Source organism: Muscardinus avellanarius (assembly GCF_963383645.1).
Source record: "Muscardinus avellanarius genome assembly, chromosome: 10".
Taxonomy (NCBI): domain Eukaryota; kingdom Metazoa; phylum Chordata; class Mammalia; order Rodentia; family Gliridae; genus Muscardinus; species Muscardinus avellanarius.
Window position 1 is genome coordinate 90,358,823 of NC_137796.1, and position 15,937 is coordinate 90,374,759.

Below are 15,937 nucleotides of genomic sequence, written 5' to 3' on the forward strand. Positions count from 1 at the left end.
ACCGGCTGGCACTGACAGAGGTGTCCAGCCACATGGCTCGGCTGTGCCTCGACCGGGACAGGCTGATGCTGCAGAGGCTGGTGTCGGCTGGCTGGGCGGGGCAGGAGGGCTGGGGCCTAGGAGGCAGCATAGCAGCCAGGAAGCCGCAGGGCTCGGCCTGCACCTTTGGTTCCGGGAGGGTTGGGACCCTCACCCAGGTGTCGTCCCTGAGAGCAGAAGGCCCAGCCACTCTGGGAGGAGGTACTGGGCAGCGGTGGCCCCAGCTCCTCAGCCCCAGGCTTGGGGAGGCCTCGCAGTTCAGGAGTGCAGGAAGACAGTCTTCCCCAGGGCGGAGGAAGCGGGGTGGGGCCCTCAGGTGTCCTTGATGTCTCTGACGTCCCTCAGGGGCGCCTCATCCATGATGCCGCGCACTTGCTCCAGAGTCTCCGCCTGGCGGATCCGCTCCAGGCGCACCTGTGGGGTTGGGCAAGAGCCATAGGGGGTCCCTGTGGGGAAATGCAGCTCTACCCCACCTGCCAGCCCCCAAGGGCAGGGCCCAGGCACAGGATACCCAGGGGTCACCTCGGTGGTGGCCACCCCACCTCCCCAAACCCACGGCCTGAGGGAGTGTGGGTGCAGCTGGCCGCTGCGGGGTGGGCTGCACACCCCGCAGCCCGCTCCAGGGCGCCTCCTGGCTGGCCAAGATGCACAGGAGGCTTCCACTCTTTCTGAGCAGTAGCTCGGGGGAAAGGCTCTTGCCGGGCCTATGGGTTGAAAAGGACTCCCCCACCTGGAGGACTGCCTCCAAGACCTGGGACAAGCCAGCAGAGCCACGCTAGCTGGGCGGGAGGGGCGGCGCCATACCTGCAGGGCTTGGGACAGCCGCACAAAGTCCCTCTGCACCTGTTCGCTGGTCTCCAACTCGGCCTGCAGCCGTAGCACCTTAGCCCTCTGTTCTGAGAGGAGGTCTGTGAGCTGGGCCTAGGGGGACAGGATGCTGAGCTAGGGCCAGCTGGGCCTCAGGCCAGACCGGAGGCTGTGTGGCCCTAACAGAGGGCCATCCCCACAGTTGCCCCTCCAACACCACGGGACTCTGGCCCAATGGAGATGGGCCTGGCTCTGTCTTCTTTCGTGGCTGCGGGTCCCCCATCCTGGTCCAGCCCAGGCTGCTCACCTTGCTCTGTTCCTTTTGGATCCGCTCTGTCTCCGTCCTCAGGCTGCACAGGGAGGCTGGGGAGTCAGGCGCGGGGAGGCGGGAAGTCAGGCGCACACAGGCTCCCTGCCCCGCACGCAGCCAGCCCGCATGTGCCCGTCCATACTCACCCTCCAACACCTCTGCGGGAGGGAGAGAGCAGTCAAGGCCAGTTCTCACTGCCCACCTGGGGCCCAGGGCATCCCCAAGGGGAGGCCAGGCACCCTGGCAGCAGGGAAGGTGGCTCGTCCCCTCTTCCCTCACCTGTCTCCTCCCGCTGCACCCTCAGCTGCCCTTCCAGGCTGGCCCTGGCCGCCGTCTCTTCATCCAGCGCCTCCCGCAGGGTCACGATCTCGATCCTCAGGCGCTCCGCCTCATGCTCCCGGGCCTGCTGCCGGGTTCGCGCCTCCTGCCGTGTGCGGTACAGTAGCTGCTGCAGCTCCTGGAAGGGACGAGAGTCGCCTGCTGGGCCTGGGCACGAGAGGAGCAGGAGGGCAGGGGCCCGGGAGGCCACAGGCCAGCCAGTGACTGCCAGGAGGAAGGGGACAGGAGGAAACTGCCAAGACAGGAAGGCACCCAAAGGTCACGTTGAGAGGATGGAAAAACACGTTGTGGTTTGGCGGTGGGAATGAAGGAAGCGTGGCCAGGCCTGCTGTGCAGGGGCGGGCTCCCAGACAGCCGGCCGCGGCGGCTCACACCTGTAACCACAATACTTGGGAGGCTGAGACAGGAGGCTCGCAGGCTCCAGGCCAGCCGCAGCCACTTAGTGAGATCCTCAACGACTCTGCAAGACTGTTTCAAACTAAGAAATAAAATAGGGCTGGGGGCTTAGCTCAGACGTAGAACACACTTGGGTTTAATCTTCAGAACCAAGAGGAAAAAAAGGCAAAACAAAAGTCTCATAAGATTACAGAGATCAAGCCGGGCGTGGTGACTCACGCTTGTAATCCCCGCGCTTGGGAGGCTGAGACAGGAGGATCGCGCAGGTTCGAAGCCAGCCTCAGCTACTTAGTGAGGCTCTCAGCAACTTGGTGAGACCCTGTTTCCAAATAAAATATAAAGAAGGTCTGGGAGTATAGCCCGGAGGTAGAAAGCGTCTGGGTTCCACCCCCAGTACCACCAAAAAAAAAAAAAAAAAAAAGATTACAGAGATCAATCAAGAGATGCCTTTGTCAAGCTCTGAAGCTACTATAATTACGCATCCATTTGTTTGTTTTGTTTGTTTGTTTATGTGGTACTGGGGATTGAACCCAGGGGCATTCTACCTCTGAGCTATACCCCCAGCTTTAATTTTTATTCTTTACTTTGGAATAGGGTCTCACTAAGTTGTGCAAGGCCTCACTAAGTATTTGAGGCTGGCCATGAACCTGCGACCCTCCTGTCTCAGCCTCCCAAGTACTGGGATTACAAGTGTGTGCCACCATGCCCAGCTACCACTATTAATTTACGCAATAAAAACTATACTGAAAAAGAATAAGAAGGAGAAACAGCAGAGGAGACAGAAGATGCACAGAAGTGATGGAAACTGCAATCCTCAGAGCAGGGAGGGGTCCCAGGTGACCTTTATACTTGTAAAATACAAAATTATCTTTTTTTTTTTTTGGCAGTACTGAGGATGGAACCCAGGGGCATTTTACCTCCGAGCTACACCCCCAGCCCTATTTTTATTCTTTATTTTGAAACAAGTCTCACTGAGTTGCAAAGGGCCTCATTAAGTAGCTGAGGCTGGCCATCAACCCGGATCCTCCTGTCTCAGCCTCCTGAATGCTGGGATTACAAGCACATGCCACCATGTCCAGCTGTAAAAAATTATCTTATTAATAAACTAAACCAATAAAGGCCATGTGCCCACCAACAAGGGCAGCCTGTTAGGAACCAAGTTACCATGAATTCAATTCTAAGAGCCTCAAGTCACTTAGAGCAAATACCCCACATCACCACTTCCTATGTGTCAAGCAGTAACTTTCTCTTAGGGCCATGCCAGGAAGACGGTAGGGTCCTGTTTCTCAGATAAGGAAACCGAGCCTCGGAGAAGGCAAGTGCGTCGGCCGAGGCAGCCCAGCCGGCACGGCAGCCGGGTCTGTGGCCCGAGAGGCTGGCGCTCCGCTCTGCCTGGGAGGAGGGCTGGCAGGGGGCCTGGGCGCTTGGTGCCGCCCTCCGCTCACCTGCACGGAGCTGGGCAGCGCCTCCTCCTCAGCCTGGCGCGGATCCGGGGGGACAGAGGCTGGCGGCTGCTCGGCCCGGAGCCCTTGATTCTCCTCATTCAGCCGCCTCACCTCGTGGTGCAGGCACTTGTGGGAGGTGGCCAGCTCTGCCTGCAGACGGAGGGACCATGAGACCGGGCAGGACAGACACTCCGTGGTCCTGAGCCCCTCCCAGACTCATGGCCAAAGCCCAGCCCCTGAATGTGCGCAGAAAGGAAGAAATCCCTTTATTGCCCATTTTTGTTGTTTTTTTGGTTTGTTTTGTTTTGCAGTACCGGGGATTGAACGGAAGGGCATTCTGCCTCCAGGTTACACCCCCAGCCTATTTACTTATTGGCACTGGGGATTGAACCCAGGGGCATTTTACCGCTGACCTACAACCCCAACCCTATTTTGTTTTTATTTGGAAAGAGGGTCTCTATAGGTTGCCGAGAGTCTCACTAGGTTGCTGAGGCTGGCCTCCAACCTGCACTCCTGCTGTCTCAGCCTCCCAAGTACTGAGACTTACAGGCCTGTGCCACCATGCCTGGCTGCATATACCTTTCTTAAAACCTTCAGGTAGTTGCCAACTTTGAAAGATGATACACATGTATCCAGATTTCTGGCTGCTCATTGAAAAACCAGACTATACTGGTGCATTGAGCTGGTGAGAAGTGGCAGCCCCGCCCCGGCCCCTCCTCGGCCAGGCTGCCCACCAGCTCGTCCCTCCTCACACCTGGCCTCGGTGAGCACCTGCCTTGCTCTCAGTCGTTCTGATCCTGCGCACTAGGTCCCGACTGCCTCTATTTTATGGATGGCAAGAGACAAAGGCTCTGAGGTTAGAGGGTTAATTAAAAGTCACACAGCTCTGGACACCACCAGGCTGCCTCTGAACGCTGCACCTTCCTGGCACCAATGTGGGGGTTGGCACGGGTGCCTCGACCTCCACAGACCCCCAAGGCCCCCCATGAGTGCTCACCATCTGCAGCTGCACCCGCTCCTGGGCCTGGCTCACGGTCCCCTGCAGGGTCCGCAGCAGCTGCTCCGAGTTCTGGACCTGGGCCAGGAGCACCTGCATCTGGGGTGGGAGGAGGGCGGGTCAGGAGGGCTGGGGCCGGTGGACAGAGGCCCTGGGGCCACGGGCTGGGCCCACCTGCTTAGTGCAGTCCTCGTTGCTCCGTCTCAGGCCCTCCTGCAGCTCGTCCCGCTCCCGGCTGATGCTCTCCAGGTCCTTCTGCAGCTGCCGCCCCTGCCAGGACCCGACCTCAGTCTCCACCTCCCAGGAGGGAGGCCTTCCCTCCTCTGCGGGCCTAGGCAGCCCTGTATCCACGCACTCCCTCAGCCGGAAGAGGCCCCAGGGCAGGGATCGTGCGGACTCTTCCCCTGCCTTCATTGCCGGCATCCACTCCCGGCCCTGCCGGCTCCTCCAAGGTGGATTCCAAAGCCACCGGCTTCCCTCCCTCTTTGCTGCCATCTCCTGGTATAGGCAGTACCATACGGCTCAACTTTGGCTCCAAGGGTTCTCCTGACGGGCCACCACAGCCATGCCTACAGAGGCCTAGTGAGCACTGCCCGGAAGGGCTCTCCCCACGTGAACCCTGAAGGCGCGTCCTACAATGTACACTGCAGGGCAGGCCCGCCAGAGCCTCGACGCCCTCCCCTTCCGCAGACACCCTGGGGTCTGCACACCCCGGGGCCTTTGGATGCGCGGTCCCCTCCACCTGCTCTCTGGGCGTGCCTCCCCCATCCCCTGATCTCAGCTCCTGTGCTATGGTTTCCATCTCACAGCCCACTCTGGTCCTAAGATCCCGTGGCATCCCGGTTCTGGCTGCAGCCCAGGCTCTAGACCACTCTAGAGAGGTGCGCGGCCGCCGCTGCCCGCCCCACGCACCTCCGCCTGCAGCTGCTCCCACTGGGTGTCAGGGACAAGCTGGTAGCCAGGTGGGGGCAGGTAGATGCCCTCGGGGACCAAGGTGCCCGTGGACACCAGGGAGGCCGTCTCCTCCTGCTCGGGGCTTAGGCCGTGGCGGCCGCGGGGCAGGGAGGCGCTGCTGCCCACCCCGCCCAGGGCGAAAGAGGAGATGGACGCGCTGTCGTCGCAGTTGTGGGCGAAGGCCTCGGCCGCGGCACCGCCGTCTCCACTCGGCTCCTCCAGGGGCTCCAGCGGGGGTGATGGGTTCCGGGACAGCGGCAGCAACTCCGAGGAGCCGTGCAGGGAAGAGGGGTCCCGGGGACGTCTCTAGGGAAAGGGCAGGAAGAGGCTGGGGCCGGCTCCTGGGCGCCCCTTCTTCTCCCGCGCCTCTGGCCACACCCCTCACCTGGATCTCTTTTTTTTTTTTTTGCGGGTCTGGGGATAGAACCCAGAGGCATGTAACCTCCGAGCTACATTCCCTCTCCTATTTTTTTCTTCTTTATTTTGAAACAGGGTCTCACTAAGTTGCAGAGAGCCTAAGTAGCCGAGGCTGCCCGAGAACCGCGATCCTCCGGTCTCACCTGGATCTCTTGAATCAGCTCCTCCGCCTTCAGCAGCTTGGCTTTCAGCTCCTTGATCTCCTGCTCCATGGGCAGCACAATCTCCCGCAGCTTCTCGGAGTCCTCGTGGGCCTGCGGGGATGGGATTGGGCGGCCAAAGTCCCCTCGGAGCCCCTGCACCCCTCAGGCCCGCTGGGGGCTTTCTCTCAAGCGCGCCAGCTCCTCCAATCTGTCTCCTAGACGGTGCTGCCCACCCCTCATCGGATGTGAGAATATGACTTGCCCCAGGGGAGGAGGTAAAGGGGCCAAGCTCACACCTTTTTTTCCCCAACAGCCATTTTTTTTTTTTTTTTTTTTTGGTGGTACTGGGGTTCCTGGAAGCCCTTCTACCTCCAGGCTACACTCCCTGACCTATTTTTACATTTTTTTTACTTGGAAACAGGGTCTCCTAAGTCAGTGCGCGCGGCTGGCTTCAAACCTGCGCGATCCTCCTGTCTCTGTCTCCCAAGCACAGGGATTACAAGCGTGCGCCACCACGCCCGGCCTATTTTTATATTTTTATTTGGAAACAGGGTCTCTTAAGCCAGAGCAAGCGGCTGGCTTCGAACCTGCGTGATCCTCCTGTCTCCGCCTCCCAAGCGCGGGGATTGCAAGAGTGCGCCACCACGCCCGGCCCCAACAGCCATTTTTTTTTTTTTAAATCATAGAATCTCCGATTTTTAGCGGGGCATCTGGCTTAAATTCTACAATACCCTCTACATTTTCCAGTTTCCCTGAAACTACAGATGATCATGACTCAGTTCCAGCTAGTATGATGTGTGAACTTGCAGGAAAACTTAAAGGAAGAGGGTGTGCCTTGATTTACTTCGCCTTCTCCTCCTCCTTGCTGGCTGGACTGTGGATATGTTGGCTGGCTCTCTAGCAGTCATCTTGGACCACGAGGCAATCTGCTACCTATGACAAAACAGCAATATAGGAGGAACCTGGCTTCCTAATGACTTGTTGAGCTGCTATACCAGTCTGGACTTAAAGAAAAAATAAACTTCTGTCAAGCACTGCTAATGAGAGCTTTCAAGTCACAGGCAGCTAAGCCTCATCCTAACTGACATGTCTTCCCATACTCCCCTGATGACAAGGCTGACCATTCCTTTCGGTCTCTTTTCAATTTGGTATCCTGCTGAACTTGCAGAGCCAACAGCCCCAGGCAATCTCCGCTTGGCTCTTGAAGACAGTCGAAACTGAACCAATGCACTGGCGCTGTTATTCCTGCCACAAGCGCCAGGTCAGCAAGCACGGTCCTGTGTCACCAGGCGCTCAGAAGCCGCCGGGCACCTTTCCCTAAAACCGGCCTTTTCCTCCTTATATGCTTTTAGGTACTGGAGACTAACTCCAGGGCCGTGCACATGCTTGCTGCACGCTCTACCCCTGAGCCACAGCCCTTTTTAATCATTTTTATCTTGGGACAGGGTCTCACCAAGTTGCTGAGGCTGGCCTCGAACTTGTGATCCCCCTGCCTCAGCCTCCCAAGTAGATGGGATTACAGGAATGCAAGACCCTGTCCAGGTCATTCCTCCCTCTCCAAACACTCAAACACCCATATAAACCCAATTTAACCCTCCAAGTCACTCTTTTTCTTCTTGGTACTGGAGACTGAACCAGTCTCCAGTACAGGTACATTGGTACAGGAGCATTCTACTTCCAGGCTCACCCCCAGAACTTTCTTTTTTCTTTTTTCTTTTTTTGTGGTACTGGTGATGGAATTCAGGCGCATTCTACCTTTGAGCTACACCCCCAGCCCTATTCTTTATTCTTCGTTTTGAGACAAGGTCTCACTAAGTTGCAGAGAGCTTCACTAAGTAACTGAGGCTGCTCGCAAACCCACAATCCTCCTGTCTCAGCCTCCCAATGTCCCACCACGCCCAGTGTGTGTGTGTGTGTGTGTGTGTGTGTGTGTGTGTGTGTGTGTGTATGTGTGTATATATATATTCCCCCCCCCCCAGGACTGGAGATGAAACCCAGGGCATTCTACCTCCAAGCTACACCCCCAGCCCTATTTATTATTCTTTTACTTTGAAACAGGGTCTCACTAAGTTGTGGAGGGGCTTACTAGGTAGCTGAGGCTGTCCGTGAACTGCGATCCTCCTGTCCCAGCCTCTCGAATGCTGGGATGACAAGCGTGCGCCACTACTTCCAGCCCTCATATCTGTTTTTTAAATGGGGTCTTGCTAGGATGCTAAGAGTCTTGCCATATTGCAGGGGCTAGCCTTGAACCTGCAATCCTCCTGTCTCTGCTTCCCAAGTGCCGGAATTACAGGTGTGTACTACCACGCCCAGCAAATTCCTATCTTTTGCAGGAACAGTTGCAACAGTCAGGTTAAGCCTGTGTGGCCTGAAAAACACCCCATCCCACCCGAGGCCCTGGAGCATCTGCAGGTGCCCAGAGGACGGACAGATGGCTGCTGAACAGGGGCTGCGGGCCCAGCCCTGCCTGACCGCAGACCCGATGCTCCCCCTGCCGGCTTGGGGGCCGTCCCCAAGCAGAGCCCTCTCTACCACCTGTGCAAGTGCTCAGAGGAGCGCTCTGCACGCAAGTAGCCTCTCTGCCATGAAGCTGTGGGGCCGAGTTTTACTTTGCTGTGCGCTCCTGTTTGGTCTTTGTCTTTCTAACTCAGCAATTCCTTCCGTAACCCAGAGCCTTGGTTTCCTTGTGCAGGAAAGGAGATACTAACTAAGATCCTCCCTCACAGGGCTGCGGTGAGAGTCGAATGAAGTCAAGATGTAAATGTGCTTTGAAAGATTAAACGTTCAGAAATACACACTTCCTGCGATGATGATGATGATGATGATGATGATTTGCAGAGCCAGGGACTGAACTGGGCAGAGCCTTGGGCATTCTGGGTAAGTGCAATACCACTGCGTTACACTCCCAGCCCTGTTTTATTTATTTATTTATTTATTTATTTATTTATTTATTTAATTTTTGAGGGTCTGGAGATGGAACCCAGAGGCATTCGACCCCCAAGCTATACCCCCTGCCCTATTTTTTATTCTTTATTTTGAAACAGGGTCTCACTGAGTTGCAGAGGGCCTAAGTAGCTGAGGCTGTCCGCGAACCGCGATCCTCCAGTCTCAGCCTCCCAAATGCTGGGATTACAAGTGTGCGTCACCACGCCCAGCTCCTGTTTTATTTTTAAATACATACGTGTGTGTGTGTGTGTGTGTGTGTGTGTGTGTGTGTGTGTGTTACTTTTTAGTGGTTCTGGGGATTGAACCTAGGGACATCCTACCTGTGGGCTACACCTCTAGCCCTTTTTTATTTGGAAACAGGGTCTTCTAAATTGCTGAGGCTGGCTTCAAACCTGTGATCCTCCTGTTTCAGCCTCCCAAGTACTGGGATTACAGGTGTGCACCGCCCTGTTCTGCTGAGAGGCGCCCTCAAGTGCTACTTTCCTGCCCCCTACAGGACTGACCTTGCTCCTGGAAGGGAATGAACTTGGTCACCGCCAGCCCGAGGGCCAAGCCAGGACCCTGCCAGGTGCTCCACGATACGCGGTAGCCCCGTCGTTACTCGGCTCCCTGCGCCCACTGGCGGGGAGCGTGACCCCGGCAGCTCCACCTGCCCGAGCCCCAGGGGAGCGACCGACCCCCACCTTCTCCATCTGCTTCTCCAGGGAGTCCAGCGGCTGAGCCCGGGACAGCAGCTGCTTCAGGCGGCCCAGCTCACGCTCCTTCTCCTCGCGGTCCTGCTGTTGCTGCTGCTGCTCCTGCTTGAGGGCTGCGATCTGGGCTTCATAGCTGTGGATGGAGTCTGCGGGGTGGGAACAGACAGGCTGTCAATACATTGCTTCAGTGTGCGTGTGTGTTTTGTGGTACTGAGGATAAACACAGGGACATTCCCCTTCTGAGCTATACCACGAGCCCTTTTTATTTATTTATTTTATAGATATATTTTTTTGTGGGACTAGGGATTGAATCCAGGGGCCTTCTACCTCCAAGCCACACTCCTCGCCCTATATTTTTAGTTTTTACTTTGAAACAGGGTCTCATTAAGTTGTGCAGGGCCTCACTAAGTAGCAGAGGCTGGCTGCGAACCGGCAATCCTCTTGTCTCAGCCTCCCAACTATGGGATTATAAGTGTACGCCACCACACCCGGGTTATTATTTTGAAACAGGGTCTTGCTAAGTGGCTGTAGCTGGCCTCAAACCTGCGATCCTCCTGTCTCAGCCTCTCAAAGCCTCTCAAGTACTGACATTACAAGCGTGTGCTACCATGCCTGGCTGCACTGCCCATTTCTTTTTATTTTTTCTGGTGTTACTGGGGGTGAAACCCAGGGACTTTCTACCTCTGGGCTACACTCGCAGACCTATTTTTTTTTTTTTTTTTTTTTTTTTTTGGAAACAGGGTCTTGCTAAGTTGCTGAAAGCCTCACTAAGTAGCTGGGGCTGGCTTCGAACCTGCGCGATCCTCCTGTCTCAGCCTCCCAAGCGCGGGGATTAAAAGCGTGCGCCACCGCGCCTGGCTTTGCCCATTTCTACAAGGCGACCCACCCCAGTAGGTCCACAGCAGGCTCTGCGGGGACAGACCTCAGCTTCTCGATGCATCAGTGTCCTTAACTACAAAACGGGGTGCTACTAACTCATGAGGTTACTACAGGAGTAAGCGAGATGACCATGGAAGGCACCCAGTACTCCTGGTATGTAATAAGGGTCAACTGGACAGTCTATCTCTCAGGTGTGTTCAACTGAAGAAGTGATCCCTGCATAACCCAACATCAAAATGCCATTTTAGTTAACAAGAAATTGTCCTGATACACATGGTAAAAGAAAATTGGAAGACTGAGTTCCAAATCAATTGTACCAGGCTGGGCGTGGTGGCGCACGCTTGTGATTCCCGTGCTTGGGAGGCTGAGACAGGAGGATCGCAGGGGTTGGAAGCCAGCCTCAGCTACTGAGTGAGGCTCTCAGCTACTTAGTGAGACCCTGTTTCCAAATAAAAACATAAACTAGGTCTGGGAGTATAGCTCGGAGGTAGAAAGCCCCTGGGTTCCACCCCCAGGACCACAAAAATAAATAAATAAGCAAATCAATCGCACCATATAAATCCAACCCAGACATCACCAAGAGGGACGTAAGGCAGAAGCCGAGATCATGACACTCAACCCAAGCTCAGCGTGCTGGAAACCAAGGCGGGGACTGAATGGTTTGTGTGAACCACAGCCCGCGAATCAGAATTATTGGCAGAACCAGGCTGAACCAGACCTGGCAAGATAGGCAGCCAAGCTTGGGCAGAATAGTTGCCAGCAATTTCCAAATAGTCACTAGCTGGTTGCTGGGTAGGATCTGTGATACCAAAAATCCTTATTTCCCTCTCTGGAGCACAGCCATGAAGTACTTGATTTCTGTGACTCAAACAGGACTCCATTTGCAATAATGACTGGAACCAGCATGCCATAATGTATGTAGTTCAAAGTAATGGCTGCAGCCGGGCGTGGTGGAGCGCGCTTGTAATCCCAGCATTTGAGAGGCTGAGACAGGAGGATTGCGGTTCGAGGACAGCCTCAGCTACTACTTAGTGAGGCCCTTTGCAACTCAGTAAGACTCTGTTTCAAAATAAAGAATAGAAGGCTGGGCGTGGTGGCGCACACTTGTAATCCCCGCACTTGGGAGGCTGAGACAGGAGGATCGCACAGGTTCGAAGCCAGCCTCAGCTACTTAGTAAGGCTCTCAGCAACTTAGTGAGACCCTGTTTCCAAATAAAATATAAAAAAGGTCTGGGAGTATAGCCTGGAGGTAGAAAGCCTCTGAGTTCCTCCCCCAGTACCACCAAAAATAAATAAATAAATAAACAAAATAAAATAAAGAATAGAGAAATAGGGTGGGAGGTGTAACTCAGAGGTAGAATGTCCCTGGGTTCCATCCCCAGTACCACACACACACACAAAAAAAATTAATAAATAAAAAGTAGGGCTGGGGGTGTAGTTCAGAGGTAGAATGCCAGTAGAATCCCAGTACTGCAAAATAATAATAATAATAATAATAATAATAATAATAATAATGGCTGCACACTTTAAGTATTACAATGAAAACTGCAGACAGTAGCATAGGCTAAAATTCCTGTTAGAGCAATAGTTACTTTATGACTTTTTTTGTGTGTGGTCCTGCTATTGAACCTGGGGCATTCTACTCTGAGCTACAACCAGCCCTATTTTATTTTTTTATTTTGAAACAGGATCTCACTAAGTTACTGAGGGTCTCGCTAAGTTGCTGGGGCTGGCCTTGAACCTACGATCCTGTCTTAGTCTCCCAAGTACTGGGATCACGGGTGTGCGCCACCATGCCCGGCTTCTCTGTGACTTCAACTGTTCAGCTGAAGAATCGATGGAAGTATCTGCTCCAGAGACAAACTGTCCAAGTGATCCCATAACAAATGCTAAAGAGCTGAGAGCTAATATACACCAGTTTCAACTTATACTTAATAATAGTAATATTTACTCTGGGCTCTGGAAATAGAGACATTAATCAAACACAAAGCCTGCACCAGGAGCTCACAGTCCAGTGGGGAAGGGAGCCAGGACGAGTTTAGGATGAGAACAAGAGGGGCCCATTCCTAGGCTTGAGGGGCCTGAGGAAGGAGCCTTGCTCTTGCCTACTCGGCCAGGAGAGGGCGCTGGCATGCAGAGAAGGAGGGGATAGACATCAGGTAACAGGACCAGCCTGAGCAGAGGCTGGTGTGCCTGGGCGGGGCCATGGCCGCAGGTCAGAGGGTGAGGGTGCATGAGGAGAGATGCCGGCAGGCTGAGCCATGCATGGCTCCCAAGGCCTTGAATGTGAAGCCAAGAGGCGACGTTCAGTAGAACGTGAACATTTTGTATTTGCACAGATATCTGTCCTAATGTGTACTAACGTTGGAAGTACAAGTTCAGTTGCCAGATTTCCTGGTTCAGATCTTCTGCTTCTAGTTGTATGACCTGGGCTATTTAACCTCTTGGACCTCAACGTTTCCTCTGTAAAATGGAGATGGATAATAGTTCTTTTGTCATAGGCTTCGTTATGAAGGTTAGATACTCAAAAGGCATTGATTTAACTCTATGCCTGGCACATAGCAGGTGCTCAACAAAGGCTGGCAAATGTTATTATGTAAACACACCCTGTTTTTCGTACAGAGGTAAAAAGTTTCCGTCAGTAAATGTATGCAAGTTTTTGAAAGGTTGATCTATGAGCCAGGCGTGGTGGCACACACTTTTAATCCCAGTACTTGGGAGACTGAGACAGGAGGATTGCAGGTTCACAGCCAGCCTCAGCTACTTAATGAGGTACTCCGGAACTTAGTAAGACCCTGTTTCAAAATAAAGAATAAGCCAGGCATGGCGCACGCTTGTAATCCCAGCATTTGGGAGGCTGAGACAGGAGGATCACAGTTCATGGACAGCCTCAGCTACTTAGTGAGGCCCTTTGTAACTCAGTGAGATCCTGTTTCAAATTTAAAAAATAAAGAATAAGCCAGGCATGGTGACACATGCTTGTAATCCGAGCATTCAGGAGGCTGAGACTGGAGGATTGCGGTTTGCAGACAGCCTCAGTATTTAGTGAGGCCCTCTGCAACTTAGTGAGACCCTGTTTCCAAATAAAGAATAAAAAATAGGGCTGGGGGAATAGCTCGGAGGTTGAATACCCCTGGGTTCTATGCCCAGACCCAAAAAAATAAATAAAGAAAAAAAGAAAGAATAAAAAACAGGGCTGGGGGTGTAGCTCAGAGGTAGAATGCCCCTGGGTTCCAACCCCAGTACTGAAAAAACAAAACAAACAAAAAAACAAAGTAAAGAATAAAAGCCGGGCAGGGTGGCACATGCTTGTAACCCCTGCATTTGAGAGGCTAAGACTGAAGGATCACAGTTCGAGGACAGCCTCAGCTACTTAGTGAGGCCTCAGCTACTCAGTGAGGCCCTTTGCAACCCTGTTTTAGAATAAAAAAATAAAAAATAGGGCTGGGGGTGTAGCTTGGAGGTAGAATGCCCCTGAGTTCCATCCCCAGAACTGCAAAAGAAAAAAAAGAATAAGCCAGGAATGGTGGTGCACACTTGTAATGCCAGTACCTGGGAGGCTGAGACAGGAGGATCGCAGGTTTGCAGCCAGCCTCAGCTCCTTAGGGAGACCCTCCACACCCTAGCCCTACCTTTATTCTTTGAGACACTGTTTCAAAATAAAAAGTAAACATAGGGCTAGGGTGAAGTTTGGGTGTAGCCCCCTGGGTTCAACCCCCAGTATTAAAAGAAAGGAAGGAAAGAAGGAAGGAAAATAGGGCTGGGGTATAGTTTGGAAGTAGAATGTCCCTGGGTTCAATCTCCAGTACCCCCCCCCCACACAAAAGGTTGATCTATTTAAACAACAAATATTAAGTAAATAACAGAGTAAGTAGTACAAAGATACAACTACATTGCACAGGTATCTGGGTGCTTACAAGTGTGGGGAAATGCTCCAGGAAAGTCTGGAGCTTCGAGTAGCTGTTTGTTAGAAAGGGAAACAGCACGCGGGATGGGATTTTAGGCAGTTTAGTCTGGAAGCCAATGTCAAGGCCGGACCACAGAGGAAGACCCGTCAGGCAGGAGGCTGGCCAGAGTGCAGGAGAGGGCTGATGGGAGCCCTGAGCAGAGCCAGGGAGTAGGAGCAGCTGGGGACCTGGGGTCTCCCAAGAGGAGAGAAGAGAGGATCATGCAGGGGAGGAAGGAACCCGGGGGATTAGACTCACAGAGACTGGGCTCTGCGCTCATTCTGTAGCCCAGAAGCCCAGACTAAAATGGGGCTGGCTCGGGGAACTGAGAAGTTTCCTGCTCATCTTCAGGGTTGATCAGTCATCAGTGAGGGGGAAGAAATGGCAGAGGGCAAAGAAACAGGCAGCGACTCAGAGCTAAACTTAGCTGTAACTGACAGTGCTGCGGTCATCACACTCGGTAACTCTATGCAAATTAGAAAAAGAGGCCGAACTCTGGGCCACAGGTATGCCCTGCTAACCTGCCCACCACTTATCCAACCTGCACTCCCCTTTACGGGAATGTGACCCTCTCACCTTTCAGGATGGCTTGCAGCGAGGCCACCTCCTCTTGGCACTGCCGCTGCACCGCAGCCACGGCCTCGGCCTTCGTGCTCTCGCTCACCTCCGCCACAGCCTTCATGGTCTCCATTTCTGCTAGGGCGCCTGCCAGCTCGGCCCGAAGACGGCCAAGTTCACCTGACTCGGCCTCCACCTTTGCCCCGTCCTGGGGCTGGGCGTCCAGGGCTGCGGAGTACAGGGATCAGCCCCTCTTCTCATCACTTCCAGGATCCACAACATCCCACACCATCCATCAAATCAGCAAGTTCTGCAACCAATACTGCAACTCCACCTTCGCCTGGCCCCGCCCACTCACCTGGCCACGCCCCTCCTCACCTGGCCCAGCCCAGCGTGGCTTACAGCTGGGTTCCCAGCTTCACCCTTTCCTTCGCCGTGACCCCTCCCTCCTAATGGTCCCGCCCCCTCCCTCACGGAGCCTCACTCTCCCCTGCCTCCGGCCCCAGCCTCGCAGTCGCCAGGCCACGCCCCCTGCGCCGGTGGCTCCAGGCCCCGCCCCCTCCCCCGGCGGCGTGGCCCCGCCCCTTTTCCCGGGCTCCCCTCTGCACCCCCACCCGGCCGCCGACTTCGGCCCCGCCGCCCCCGCGTGCACGGACGAGCCCCCACGTACCGGCCCCCGGCCGCCGCAGCCGCCCGTCCTCGCCCGCGGCCGCCGGAGCCGCAGCCGCCATCGCCTCGGCGCAAACGGCGGATTCCCGCACTCCCCGGTGACGGCGCTCGCCGCTTCCGGGTCCGCTCGGCTGTTTCCGGATCCGCTCGGCTGTTTCCGGACCGGCCCAGTACCCGAGGCCCCAGCCGGAGGCGAGGAGGGGGCCGGGCGCGGGCGGAGATTCCCGAGTGGACGGCGCGGGCCGGTCCGCCTCCCCGGCCGGGGTGGGGGCGTCTGCGCGGCCTCCGGTCCGCCTGGCCTGGGCCTGCTGCTGCAGCTACACCTCCCGGCGCTACAGCCACCGGGGCCGGCCCGCGCCTCCGCCCTCCCGCCGCGCCCCTCGGCCAGGGCCGGGG

General features: G+C 55.0%; 1 protein-coding gene across 1 annotated transcript; it reads right to left on the minus strand.

The window, feature by feature from the left end:
- Nucleotides 1-351: 351 nt before the first annotated feature.
- Nucleotides 352-15,731, minus strand: RABEP2 (rabaptin, RAB GTPase binding effector protein 2; the record flags this gene model as incomplete). Its single annotated transcript, XM_080702804.1, has 12 exons — nucleotides 15,543-15,731; nucleotides 14,891-15,100; nucleotides 9,477-9,634; nucleotides 5,848-5,958; nucleotides 5,246-5,593; nucleotides 4,508-4,603; nucleotides 4,334-4,432; nucleotides 3,337-3,486; nucleotides 1,436-1,613; nucleotides 1,154-1,209; nucleotides 844-960; nucleotides 352-453 (listed from the first exon to the last, which is right to left on the minus strand). The coding sequence occupies exons 1-12, from the start codon at nucleotides 15,601-15,603 to the stop codon at nucleotides 352-354; spliced, it is 1,686 nt and encodes a 561-aa protein (XP_080558930.1). The 5' UTR covers nucleotides 15,604-15,731.
- Nucleotides 15,732-15,937: the final 206 nt, after the last annotated feature.